Source organism: Myotis lucifugus, unplaced genomic scaffold (genome assembly GCF_000147115.1).
Source record: "Myotis lucifugus unplaced genomic scaffold, Myoluc2.0 scaffold_56, whole genome shotgun sequence".
In the NCBI taxonomy this organism is placed as follows: domain Eukaryota; kingdom Metazoa; phylum Chordata; class Mammalia; order Chiroptera; family Vespertilionidae; genus Myotis; species Myotis lucifugus.
The window spans coordinates 6,018,466-6,032,439 of record NW_005871104.1 but is presented as its reverse complement, the minus strand read 5'-3'; the positions used below and the strand labels follow the sequence as shown (position 1 = coordinate 6,032,439).

The 13,974-nt window shown below is 46.5% G+C and overlaps 1 protein-coding gene across 2 annotated transcripts in view; it reads right to left on the bottom strand.

The window, feature by feature from the left end:
* GLRA1 (glycine receptor alpha 1) overlaps positions 1-13,974 on the bottom strand; it is a 63,563-nt gene that overhangs the window by 30,985 nt on the left and 18,604 nt on the right. For both annotated transcript variants that reach the window (XM_006089112.3, XM_006089111.3), the window contains exon 2: positions 1,297-1,424. In XM_006089112.3, the coding sequence (XP_006089174.1) occupies positions 1,297-1,424 (128 nt within the window). The remainder of the gene's footprint in view (positions 1-1,296; positions 1,425-13,974) is intronic.

The following is a 13,974-nucleotide window of genomic DNA, read 5'->3' as shown; positions in this document are numbered from 1 at the left end:
GCAGGGTGGAGGTGGGCCCCAACAAACCTCTGCGTCTCTCAGACAGTTTTCTACCTGCAGAGCACTGAGAATGGGGGTAAAGTGAGCAAATACTAGGAAGCCGTACCAGCTGTCATCTCCCTTGTTTGGTTTTGGACTTGAGCTAAAAGGAGTAGTGAGGAAGGGCATCTGGAATCAAGATTGATGAGGAGGCTGACAGTGGGTGCTTGAAATAAGATTTTTGCAGGGTGCTGGGAGGAAGGTTCGTGAGCACAGGCTCCTGGGAGGTCCTAGGACTGCACCTGCGGGGTTCTGCTCAGCAGTGTGAGGTGGGGACAGCCTCCTAAGGCACCAACGGGAACCGACTCCCTCTTGTTGAGATCTCCCAGGACTGTGAGAGCTAAAAGAAACCCCTCAGGTCACCTTGGGGAGGGTTTGTAAACTGCCTACCCATAAGGCATATTTGGCTCACAACAAACGTGTTCTGTTTGAATGCACATATTTTAGGAATCAGGAAACTTTGCATAAATCTTCATTTCTGGCTCTTCTTGGAATACTGGGTGACCTGGCAACACGGGGCCTACATTCCAGTTGGGTAACTGTGGGCAGGGCTAAGAAGAGGCTGTCCCCTTTAGAGGGCCTGCACCTCTATTTCTCCATAGTCTCTACCACTCCCTATTGCCTTCCTCCTGGCTCCCCTCACTCACTGAAGTTACCTAATTCCTGTAAGCATTTGAAATTGTGACTCTGGTTTAGACTAGAAAGTTTCAAAAATTATTTGTTAATCCCTGGGACCTTTGCAGGAGGTGAATTTCAGTTGGATGTCTCTTACCTAAAACAAATAGAAGTGGACCGCTCGGGGAGAAGCAGAGTGGTCTTGGTCACTGTGCTCTCTGCTCCTCCCTTTGGGGGCACATGGTGGGAGCCCCAGAGCTCCCACAGATAGCCAGCTTCATCACTGCAGAGATGAGGAAACTGAGGCCCAGAGAGAGGAAGAGGGTTATCAGAGTTCAGAGAGTGAGTTTGTGCCTGAACCAAACCTGACCCCGTTTCTTTACATGCTAAGTTTATCTATCTGTCTGTTATACCAGAGGTAGCAAGTAGGTTTCAACTCACACACAGATTCCTGGCAGCCAGGGGGCTGTTAAGTTTGAGTGTGGTTTGGGTGGGTGTGGTGGGGGAGCAGTCCGAACGGATTAATAGCATCTGCCTAGGGCAGAGGGGCTCCTGGCATGTATGTACCATCCAATCCCATGCTGCTTACTTTTAATCTAGGAAAACAGATGCCTGGGGATCTGGAAGGAAAGTTTTCTCTACCTTTAAAATTGGGCCTGATCCTGGCATCATATCCAGAGGTTCTCCCCATGAGCTTATCCAGGAAGTCCGAGGGAGACATGGGCTTGGGCGCGGAGCGGGCGGCATCAGCCTCCTTAGAAGCAGCAAGGCTAAGAAAGGAGAGAGGAGAGCAGAGGGTTAACGATGGCCCTTTCTCATGCGTGGTCAGATCCCAGCCTGGCCCAGCCCTCGTAGACTGAGAAATAGGTAATACGGGTCCTTAATGAGGGAAGGCCCAGGCTAAATTGTTTATCCAGCCCAAATATCAGCCGGTGTGGGATCCTGGCAGGCAGCCGAGTGTCTGACCGCTGCTGAGACGCTGCTGCCTTTTCTAAGGCTGCAGCCTGGAGATCAGAGCAATCACACTTGGCTGCAGGTCTCCCCGGGAGAGGGGAGAGGAGATTGAAGGGCTAACCTCCCGCTAGGCCCAGCCCTGTGTTTTGGAGGCCTGAGCCCTGCCCCATGGGTCCATGGAACAGCGAAAGAATCTTAGAGATCAAGTAGTCCCAGATTTACCCGAAGTTTCTCTTCAGAATTGGTCACTAGTTGAAAAAAAGAAAAGTTGCCTAAGTCAAGTGCATTCAGGAACACAAATTTAAACAGGCATCTTTACCCGAGGTCTTCTCAGAGCCTTTAACAAGCTTAGATGCTATACGTATGGGACTAGAATCTCATGAAACACACACTTTAGAAAACCTCAGTTGGGAAAATGGAGGCACAGCTGGTGGGAGGGACCGGCCCCCCGTTCCCACTCAACGAAGTGCTTTCAGGTTCTTATTCACACCATAGCAAGAGTTACTGAGGTCTAAGGACAGTGGCCCCCCACCTGTTGCTCTCAGTCAAAGGCGCGCAGATTTCTAGAGGAGTCAAAATTGGCAGCCTCAGGGTTGGAGGACAACCATTTGTGCAAATGAGCTTTTCTAGTCCTGAAATGCCACCAGAGACCCCTGAGCTAGGCACCCTGTCGTGTCTGCTGAGGGGCTGGTACCTTAGAGGGAGTGCAGGTATAGAGATGTGTGCCTGTGTTTGCCAACTAGGACATCGGCTCCCCAAACATTTGCTCTCCACCCCTCTTGTTCTGATCTTATCAGTCCTGTTAAAGTGATCACCTCTAATGGAGGACTCTCAAATTGATGTCCCCGTGCCAGCTTCTCGCTGGAACCCCCTTTCCTCATTTGCAGACACCTGCAGGGCATGTCCATCTAGACGTCCTTTCTGTGCCTCCGGTTCCTCTCCCACCCTGCATGCCACAGCTTTCTTCCTAAACTTGCTTCTCCAGACCGCAGCGTCCCCGGATGCCCCGACATTTCCCCATCCTCTAGGACTGGAAGCATCCCAGCTATCTTATCTCCTTGGCTCCCTCTCCTCGCACACCCCTCACTCAGCAGGTCCTGGCCATGCTACCTCGCAGTATAGTTACTTGTGTTTGTGTCTTAAGACCAGGAGTCATGGTACTTTTATTTATTTATTGTTTGTTCTTTTAATCTCCTACTGTGTCCATGATGGTGTTTCAAAAACATAATTGGTGCTCAGTAATTGCACAGTAAATGAGTGACTGAATAATTTGCTACTTTAATCAAATATCCTGGCGAGTAGTATATTTGTAAATATGCATATGTGGATCAACAATTTAAAAATGATTAGACTATTATATCCATTAATCAAAAACTACTGAAAGCAATGCCTGGTATTCCTTCGAAGATTCAGAAGGCATTCCAGGATGATGTAGACACTCATGCGTAATAATCTGGAGATCCCTTATTCATAGACTGAAGAGCTAGTTTTGATTGACAGGACAAATGCGTTTTACTGTTTTCATGTGTGTGACAATGGATGTTTGTGAGTTTGTGTGAAGTGGATGAGTTTTCAGGTGTGATGTGTATGCATGTTACGTGTACAGCTGTGTGGGTGAGGATGGATGTGTGGGGATTAGAGTGTGCATGGGGGTGTTTGTGGATGGATAGTGGATCCTGTTACATAGATTTGTATGTGCAAAAATGTGAATACCTGGGATCATGGTGAAGTATGCTATTAAGTGTGACATTTAGCATGGGCATTTTTTTGTGTGTATATGTATATAGATTATAGGGTATGAATGTATAAGATGCCTTTGTGTATGTATGTATGTGGTGTGTACATTGCATGTGTGTGCTTCTCAAATGCATTGTGAGATGTAAAAGGATAGTGCAAAAAAGAGTGAAAAGAATGGGTGATTTGGAATCAATGATGTCTCATACTAACTGTGTGACCTGGGGGAAGTTACTTAACATCTCTGAACTTTAGTTGCCTCATATGTCATTTTAGTTTTACACAAGGAGTAGCTGAGGTAGCACAGGTAAAAAACAACACCTAGTTCTTGGAACAGAGCAGACATTCAGTATGTTGTCTTGCTCTTGACTTGCTGTGTGTGTGATTGTGTGTGTGTGTGTGTGTGTGTGTGTGTGTGTGTGTGTGTTTGAAGCAGTTCAGAACCAGTCTGGGGACTTTTTTGGGTCCCACTGCTTTCAGCTGCACCACGGACCCCATGTGGCTGGGCAGTGCTGCCAGGTACCTTCCATGGCCCACAGGTAGTAAGTACCACATTCCCAGCCTCTTCTCCATTCAGCACCAGACTCACAGCTGCTCTGTGGCTCTGGTGTGAGCAAAGGGGACCACAAGCAGGCAGCTGGTGATTTACGACTTTTCTGTGGCTATAATTCACTTCTAGAACCTCTCCAAGAGTGGCAGTTATGAAGCTTTCATAAGCTCCTGTTCTCTGTCCAGCCCCTCTCTCAGATAATAAGATTTGAGAACATAGTACTCCCTCCTAGCAGTTACTAGAGCACAGGCGATCTCGTGGCCCTTAGGCCTCTTTCATAAGCCTGAATCTTATTAGGTGGCCCAGTGAGAGAATGAATTCACCCCAAATTATTCCTCACCATTTGCTATTAGCAAAATGTGCCATTTAATACCTGAATCCTCCCCAGTGCTGAAGAGTCCTCTGGTTACCTGAGCTTGAGTGTCTGCAAGGTACTTGCAGCCTGGTCACCTGGTACAGACTCACTGGAGGGGTGAGCTGAACTGGAGGGGATGGAGACTCTGAGAGGTTAGGTAACTGGCCTCAGGTCACACAACACTTTAATGAGAGAAGGAATTAGAGCACAAATTTTCAAGTGTTGACTCACCCAATGGTACCATGTATGGGAAAGCCTTTTATAAATGGTGAAGAGGATAAATCATGGTAGCCACTATTATTTCTAATTGTTTTTGAAGCTTGTTATATTCTATTACATCCAAGAAAATCAAAACATGTGTCTGACTTCCAGCAACCCTATGTATACAATTCTGGATTTATCACACCTAAAAATGGAGGAGAAATTGCTGTGAATTACCAAATGAGCCTCTGTTTTGCAAAGTGATTGACGGAAGTCTTTGAAACTTTGGGGTTCTCTAGTCCATACCCTCCCATGCATCATGTAACAGTGGTTTCTAAATTGCCTTGTTTCTTTTAAAACTACCCTTGTAAAAAAGGGGACTTTATATTACACCACTCACAAATGAACAACCAGTATTACTATTACTTGCCATAATAGAAATAACCACGGTAGTGAATACAGTGAAAACAAAAGAACAGAAGTTTAAAATTTAATGTAAATGATGTTGATTGCTAACAGGACTACCTCTTACTGCCCTGTCCTAAATTTCCCCAATTCTTTGTGAATTACAAAGGCTCCATTTTAATGTCAAAATAGCCACACCCCTCCACTTGACAATCATTGTACCTTTCTGTCTATCTTTAGATACTGTGCACAAAATTAGTTCAAGCCCCCCTGTAGTAAATCTGTTCTCTGTGCACCTGTGCAGAGTAAACAGGCATTAACGGGCCCTTGCTGCACAGTTGGAACCACTACCTGTGCTGAATGCAGACATCTGCTGATAGACTCAGCTACTGGACAGAGAAGCTGGGGATGGAGCCAAGCCATGAAACATGTGATTGTTAGGATTTGCTGACCCTGTACAAGTATTTGGAAGTGATGCAAATTGTTTCAGGGATTACTGCAATGCAATGTAGTGAATCAGACTTAGTTTAGACAGTTTTGATTATAGTAATTTCCAGAAAGACAGTGAGGTCTTCTGGGACCAAGTGTTCTGCCCCTTGCAGAGAAGGCTTATGATGGTGGCTGACTGGATGGAGGTAAACTATCACCATTCAGTTAGGGGATTTGTCACCCCAGGAGACTTAGGTACTTAAAGGACCTCCGATTTTTTAAAAAAATGTTTTTTATTGATGAGAGAGAGAGAGAGAGAGAGAGAGAGAGAGAGAGATGGATCAGCCGCCTCTTTCACACCTCCTACTAGGGATCAAGCTTGAAACTAGGCATGTTCTCTGATCTGGAAATGAACTGGTGACCTTTTGGTGCATGTAATGATGCTCAACCAACCAGAGCCACATCAGCCCAGCAAGGACCTCCTGTGTGACCTCCTGTGAGTCACTCCCCCTTTTGCTTTCAGTTTCCCAAGCTATAAAATGAGGGGGTTAGAATAATCTCTAAGAGTCCTACTGGCCCTAAATCATCATTTTATTAGTCTACAATATTCTTTCTTTTTTACACATCTGGTCTTGGGATTTGAATTTTTCAGAACTCCTTTGTGGGAATCTGAGCGTGATCATGTCTTGGTTTTCCCCCATCCAGTCTCAAGATTTCTCCCCAGCGGACCAACTCATTTTTCAGGGATTTGTTGGAAGAAAGGCCAGATCAATGCTTAGATTCTCATTCTTCAGTTGCGACATCAGTTGGAAATAGGGAATCAATATGGAGCTGTCAATCTGAATTTCAAATGAGCTGGGGGTAGCAATGATACTGGGGAGAAAGTTTCAATCACACCCTGCATGGCACCACACCTCCAAGAACTATCTGGGTTAGCAGAGAGGGCCCCCCCATCAGATTCCATCTCTGCAGTTCGCCATGGGCAGAGAAGTCAGGAGCTCAGTGGTGGGAAAGGAGAGGAAAGGCAAGGCGAAGACAGAGGGTAAGAGGCTGAGGATAACCAAGGGAGGGACAGGTAGAGCTGGGGAGGGAGCTGGAGGTGCCGACTTAGAAGGGAAGGAAGATGGGGGTGGGGAGAGGAAGAGGCAAGTGAGAAAATGGAGGTGTTTGAGGTATGGCAGTGAGCACAGAGGACAGGCATCCGACTGCACTTGGTGGAAGTGTGGGGGTTTCCAAGAGGCACGTAGAGAAAGTGGCATTTTACAGTAAAACTTGAAGGCTGGGAATGAAGTTGGCCTGGAAGAAAGAGGAAGGAAGAGTGTTTTGGGTAGAAGGAACAGCGCTTGTAAAGTCTAGAGGCGAGAGAGGGCTTGGAGAACAGAAAGTTTCGTGTGTGTATGAGAGAGGAAAGTAGGGAGAGAAGGAAAGAAAGAGAGAGGAGAGAGAGAGATTGAGAACAAGGATAAGAGGTGATGCCGAAACCGGTTTGGCTCAGTGGATAGAGCGTTGGCCTGCGGACTGAAAGGTCCCAGGTTCGATTCCGGTCAAGGGCATGTACCTGGGTTGTGGGCACATCCCCAGTAGGGAGTGTGCAGGAGGCAGCTGATCGATGTTTCTCTCATCGATGTTTCTAACTCTCTATCTCTCTCCCTTCCTCTCTGTAAAAAATCAATAAAATATATAAAAAAAGTATTACATATCTAAAAGTAAAGAAATAATAATAAAGCTTTTTTTAAAAAAAAAAAAAAGGATAAGAGGTGAGGATGGAATGCTGAGTCTGTGTGGTTGGAAGTAGTAGGGCTGGAACCCAGTTCTCTGCTTTACCATGGGTCTGAAAGCTCAAGGAAGATTATCCCTCCTTAATCCCTTTGCAGTAAAAACAATCCATCCAGTTTCTCAGTTGTTTCTGGTTACAGTGACTTGTGGCCTGGCCAAGCTTGGGAAATGGGTCCAAAGGCACCTCCAAAGACACCTTACCTGCAACTTGCCCTCTGACTGAGGCTAGAATGTCTGTTTTCTGTGCTTGGTCAGAGAGGTAGTCCAATGAACTGGTGCTTATTTTGTGTAGAAATCACCTGGTCAACTAGTCAAGGTCATTTGAAGGTCAGCCCATGTGTTTCCATGGGCATTTACTTAATACACAGTTATGAAGGTCACTGTGGAATAGAGCAGAACATATTAAAGTGGGGGCTGAGAACCCCGGGGGTAGTCTTGGCTCTATTTCTAGCTTTCTGTGTGGTCTTGGGCTAATTCTTTTCCCCAGATGGTCCTCAGTTTCTTCGTCTATGAAGTGGCAGTTCAGGATTAGGTCAGGCGCAGGGGACAGTTTTACCTTGTGTGCCCACTCCATTCTGGCAGTGGCTGCCCAGAGAAGCATTCTGGGGTCCAGCCCAGCAGGGAAGGGTAGCAGGATGGTTGCCACTCTCTGCCAAGGGACTACATTGCAGAGTGGAGGCTTGTCTCATTTCTACGGGCCCTCTTGCTCAAAAAGCCTCTGATCCTGATGGATTAAGCACCCACTCCACGCATGAGGCACCATGGGGGAGACACCGGTAAGTATGCCTCCGCCTCCATGTGGGCAGAGTTTGAGTCTGTCTTGTTCAGTGCCTGGCGTGCAGCGGCAGTCATCATTGGTTGATGAATAGCCTCTGCCCTCTGATTGTTTATAGTCCAGCAGGTAGAATAGATGAGGCACAGAAACAATTATAAGAAGTTGCCACCCAGCCTCGGGGGCATAATTGGACTGCCATGGTAGTTCAGAGGAGGGAGGCGGGGACAGATCAGGTAATTTTCCCGAGTTTTATTAATTAAGTCGTTGTGCACGTTTAGAAAGACCCAACATTTGGCAATGTTCCTGTTGTGTATTTGGGAGAGAAAGCTTTCTGCTGCCCATGGGCTGTCCTGGGGAAAGGTGGTGGGAAGGCTCTGGTGACCTAGGCTCCTGGGGAGGGTGGGGCTGAGTGAAGCTAGCACTCTCTGGCCTTATGGGCCGAACCAGCGTCCTGTCCCTGGCTCTGACACCCAGGGACTTTTGGGTTTTGGGCAGCACGAGCCCTGCTTGGTACTCTCAGCTTTTCCTGTAGGGTTGGAAGTAGTTGCATCCTCAGGTCAACATCTGGCTTCCCCCGGCCAGCTGTGCAATTTGGATTTTATCTGATTGCAGGAAGGGGCTTAGGCTGACATGCTTAGGCCTGACATTTTATTACTCTCATTCCATGATCTGCTAAGCACCATGGGAATGTCACAGTTGTCAGGCTCTGAGCCCAATTCTCCCAGGGACCAAGACATCCTCCCTCCTTCCTCACTCACCTCCCACCTCCCACAGCTCTATCTGCCTCCTATAAAGAACTTTTTCCTGGGTAAAAATCACATGCTTAGTAAAATAAAATCTTGGAACTTTGCATCTGGTTCTTCCCTTGCCCCCAGGGAAGTGTGATTCTCCAGGGATCTCTCACACTCCTTATCACTCCTTCCAGTTGCCCCTCTGGCTAGCTTTCTACCCCCTAATTCTCCTGCTTTAGTTGCTGTTCCCCACCAAGCAGGACCAGTGCAGGGTGAGGAGAATGAGGTGCCTAGCAAAATTTAAGGAGGCACTCACTCTCAGGGTTGCGTAAGTGGCAGCTCTGCACTCGCAGGGCCCCGAGAAGGAATGCCACCTTAAATGCTGTGCCCTGGTTCACTTGCCTCACCCCAGTCCTGCTACAAAATCATAGACCCTCCAACCCAGTCATGGAGGGTAGGATTTCCTGTAGATAATCCCATGTATTCAGCTGGAGAGGAGTTTCTACTTCTCACAGCCTCTCATTTTATTTCCAAAAAGCTTCACTTTTATTTTCTTGTTTGGTGGCAAAAAACACCATTACATATCTTATCGTTTTGTCCTGCCAAACAGCAGGTGAGGTAGGGACGTCTGTCCCCATTTTACAATAAAATTGAGACTGAAGATGCGTGTCTTGATGTAGCTCTGGCATACCACATGGCTTTGGTTAAGTCATGTCGATGTTTTCTCTTTTCTCACTTCTCCTTCCCCCGTGTGCGTGTTTCAAGGCTGGAATCGTGGCAGTCCTTGGCTCAGCCGTCAGCTCTCTGACCTTCCTTCCCCTTGGCATTGAGGCGATCAGGTGTCATGTAGACAAGACCCCGAAAGAATGATTTTTGCAAGCTTCTTTCCAGGCTCTTAATAAATATGGTTTTCATGAAGCACGGAGCCTGGCACATGCTCAGGGATCAATAAATATTTGTTAAATGGGTGACATACACCTTGTATCCCAGAGGAGGTTGAACTCAGCCGTGCAGGGGCTTGGCATCGGTGATGTGATTTGACTGGAGTAAAGAGCCCCACATTCTGCCCCTTTCGTCAGTCCCTGGGGGAAATACCTGATGTCCTCTGGGAAAATCCAAGGCAGGAAAACAAGAAACTAAGCCATCCCTTTTCTTTTAGGAGCATCCATAGCCTCTCACAGAATGACTCAGGCTAGCGGGCCAGGTCAAACCTATGTCTGCACGTGAACCTTACACTTCTCCCCATCTAGGTCGCTAGTTATAATTCTACAATGACCATCTCACTTGGCCCTGGCCATCCCTATATGTCTCACTTGGGGACATTTTTCGGTGCCTCTGACTCTCTTGGCTTAAGCCTGTGGACATCAAGAAGGCCCCCAGATGAGTCAGGGGTGGGGAACCTTTTTTCTGCCAAGGGCCATTTAGATATTTATGACATCATTCAAGGGCTGTACAAAACTATCAAGTTAAAAATTAGCCTGCTATACTTGGTCAAACATTTAACTAACTCACCCCTAATGCTTTGGCAGGGCCAGGCCAAATGATTTTGTGGGTCTTATATGGCCCACAGGCCTGACGTTCCCCACCCGTGAGTTACAATTCGAGGAGTCCAGCGGGATTCTTCAGAGGCTTGGATGCTGAAGAGCAGGCCTGCGGGGGTTACTCTGCTGGAGTCAAAGCTCTCAGCAGGCCCCGCATCATCAGCATGCATCCCACGAGCTGGACAGGAGAGCAAATGGCTCTCATTACCTTTAATGCCGCTTTCTTTTTAATCAGATAAATCTCACTGGGAAAGTACCTCTTTGCAGAGAATGGAGCTCAGGGCTTCTGGACAAAAAGTTTGGGGAAAAAAGATTGCATTAATCAGCAGGGATTGGTTATTTGAGGTTGCAGAGACTAGGGAGTATAAATATTGAGGAGAAGTAATAATAGGATGAAAACAGATACAGACATGATATTAGCTAATGATAGCAATAGCTGCCATTCCCTTAATACTAACTGTGTGCTGGGTACTTTAGATATGTCACTGCATTTAATCTTCCCAACATTCCTATGAAGATGACATTGTTGCCTCCACATTACAGGTGAGAACGGCGACACTTGCGTTTTTAGAGGTTTAGCTGAGGTCGTACAGCTTGTAAATGGCAGAGCTCCCCGGGCAGCTGGTCTCTAAAGCCCACACTATTAACCACTATACTCTATTGACTCTTCCAAGTGCTAGTGATTTACAAAGTCCCTCTGAGGACCTGCACTAGTTCACAATAGAAACGTTTGCACGGCTCTTCAGAGCTGCAAGTGAGAGTTCAGGGGGCTCCGAGAACGGGAAACTATAGGCAGAGAACAATGCTATGATCACGTGCACACCGATAACGCCTTCAGTTTATATGGCACTTCCAAATCCATCACTGCATTTGATCCTGACACCGAGGCTCACCTGAAAGGTTAAGGGTCTCGGGTGGCAGGGCCAGAATGTGACCAAGGTCTCCAGATCTGCTCTGGGGCATCTTCCGCTTGACTATCTTCAGTTCATTCCCAAACGACTGGAAGGGGGAGGGCGATCCCTTCTTGATTATTTATTAAATCGTCTCTCAGAATTTCTCTACAGTTAGTTTGCCTTTCATTTTCTTTTTCTCCATCTCAGTTCACTCATCTTTAAAATACAACCTGCCTTTACCAATTGTAGGTGGCTTTTTTTTAAAGAGAGAAACATCTATTTGTTGTTCCACTTATTTATTCATTCCTTGGTTGATTCTTGTATGTGCCCTGACTGGGGATATAACTCACACCCTTGGCATATTGGGCTGATGTTCTAACCAATTGAGATACCTGGCCAGCGCCTTGCAGATGTTGTTTGAATGGCAAAAGCTCATAGTGCTTTTACAGATGCTGTGGAGATGAACTCTTTTTATTCTAAGAAAAAGAGTTTATTTCCATTCACTAGGCATGTTGAGACAATCCTCATTTCATTGGAGATAGTATTAATGTATTACTTCATTTACTTACTTATTTATCCAGAATAATCATGGCTGCCTACTGTATGTCAGAGATCGAACTAGGTGATTGAACAGAATATAAATGATAAAATAAAACCAGCTAGCCCTCACTGAGTGGTTACACAGTACCAGGTATTACACTAAAAGCTTTATCTGCAGTAGTTAATCCTGAATGTAATCCTATGGATTGGGTATCATTATTCGCATTTTACTGATGAAGAAACTGAGGGTCATAGAGGTTAAGTAACATATCCAGTTACCCCTGACCCCACAGACTTCTCTCTTATCTGTATCAGTAATAGAATCCTATATAATAAAGAGGTAATATGCAAATTAACCATCATACCCTCACAAGATGGCTGCCTATAACCAGGCTGGCAGGGGGGTTAGTGAGGGACAACCAAATGACTGAACAAGCAGGCTGTGTGGGGCAACCAGGCCAGCAAGGGGGTTAGTGAGGGATGATCAAACGACTGAACAAGCAGGCTGTGTGGGGCGACCAGGCCAGTGGGGGGACCGTGAGGGGCAACCAGGTTGGCGGGGGGGGGGGCAGTTAGGAGCAACCAGGCCAACAGGGAGGGGGCAGTTAGGGGCGATCAGGCTGCCACACAGGCAGTGAGGGGCGATCAGGCCGGCAGGGGGGACAGTTAGGGGTGACCAGGCAGGCAAGCAGGTGAGCGATTAGGAGCCAGCAGTCCAAGATTGTGAGAGGGATGTCCGACAGGGATGTCAGGCCTGGGATTGGGCCTAAACTGGCAGTCAGACATCCCTCAAGGGGTCCCGGATTGGAGAGGGTACAGGCTGGGCTGAGGAGACCCCCCCCCATGCACAAATTTTGTGCACCGGGCCTCTAGTATGTCATAACCCTTGCTTTCCACGAGCTCTGAAACTAATAGAGAAAAACCTATGTGAAGACAAGTAAGTGCTTGAATCCAGACCCTATTAAAAAAACATATCTTTTCCCCTCCCAGTCTATACTAGTTCAAACCTACAGTGAAAAACAAGCCAGGTTGTAATGAACCCATGGGAAATGCATCAGCAAAACGGGCTGTTTATCCCAGAGAAAACATGTTTTCATAAAGTGAAGACCATGTGTGTGGTCTTCAAGAATCCAAGAGACTGATTCAAAGGAGAATGCTGAGAAAATAAAGCCTCCTCACTGGGCACTGAGGAAAAATGGTTTTAGATTATAGAAAGAGCCACTTGGATTAAAATCTGAAGCTGCCTTTAATAAACTGACTGACTAGCCCTGGCTGGGCAGCTCAGTTGGTGGGAGCATCATCCTGTACACTGGGAATCAAACACCAAAGGTTGCACGTTCGATTCCCAGTCAGGGCACATACCCAAGTTGCAGGTTTGATTCCCGGTTGGGGTGCATACAGGAGGCAACCTACTGATGTTTCTCTCTCACATCAGTGTTTCTCTCTCTCTCTGTCTCCCTCCCTGCCTCTCTCTAAAATCAATATAAAAAATAAATAAACTGAGTGACTAATCTTCAGAAAGAGAACACTTAACTGTGGGCTGAGAGGGTTTAGCTGAAGTGGGTATTTGCATGTAAATACAGAATTTACGGAAGCTTGGGGCTCTAATCAAGCTCTAAATAGCCTGGCCCTCTGTTGATTCCCTGAGTCCTCAAGACAGAAAGCTGCAGCTCTGCTCAGTGGATTGGAACTTCTTTGTCTCACTCAGCAGGTTCCAAAGTCTTGGGGAAGAAGTAGGGAGAAGAGTCTTAGAATTATGGGACCTGATCATCGTGTGCATTTAAAAAAAAAAGACATTTATTGAGCACCTGCTATATCAGTAAATGAATGACTGAATTAAGACTGTAATGTCAGTAGGGATGATCCTCTTCATTTTATAGACGAGGAAACAGACTTAGAGATGAACTAGCAATAATAGCAATCACTACCAACGATTGATCTCTAAGTGCCAAGCACCGAGCTTTTCCACATGTGCTTACTAATCCACCCAACAACTCTATGAAGTAGGTACCATTGTCTTGTCTATTTTTCAGATGAGGAAACTGATGCCTGGAGAGGTTAAAAGCCTAATCAAGGTGCTTAGGTGGCAGAGTGGATACATGAATCTAAATGAGGTCGAATTTGACATGTTTTGGAGCAGCTGTTCAAATGTGCTAGAACAGCTCGCTCAACTCGAACATGCATTGTTGTAAGTTCCTGCTGCTCTGTGGTTTAGTATAAAGCTTCTGTAAGGAGTATTTACAGAGGAGGATGTAGGAGAAGACGTGTGAGTGAAGCCTGTGGGACTTAATGAGATGAAAGGAAGGTAGATGGATGATGAGGGAAGGATAAGGAGCTGTGTGTGGCTAGTGCCCCTTCCTGGTTTCAGGATGAAGCGGGGCAAAAGGACCACAGGGGTTACTGCTCAGTCTTCCTTTCCCTTCTGTGGTTTCTTTC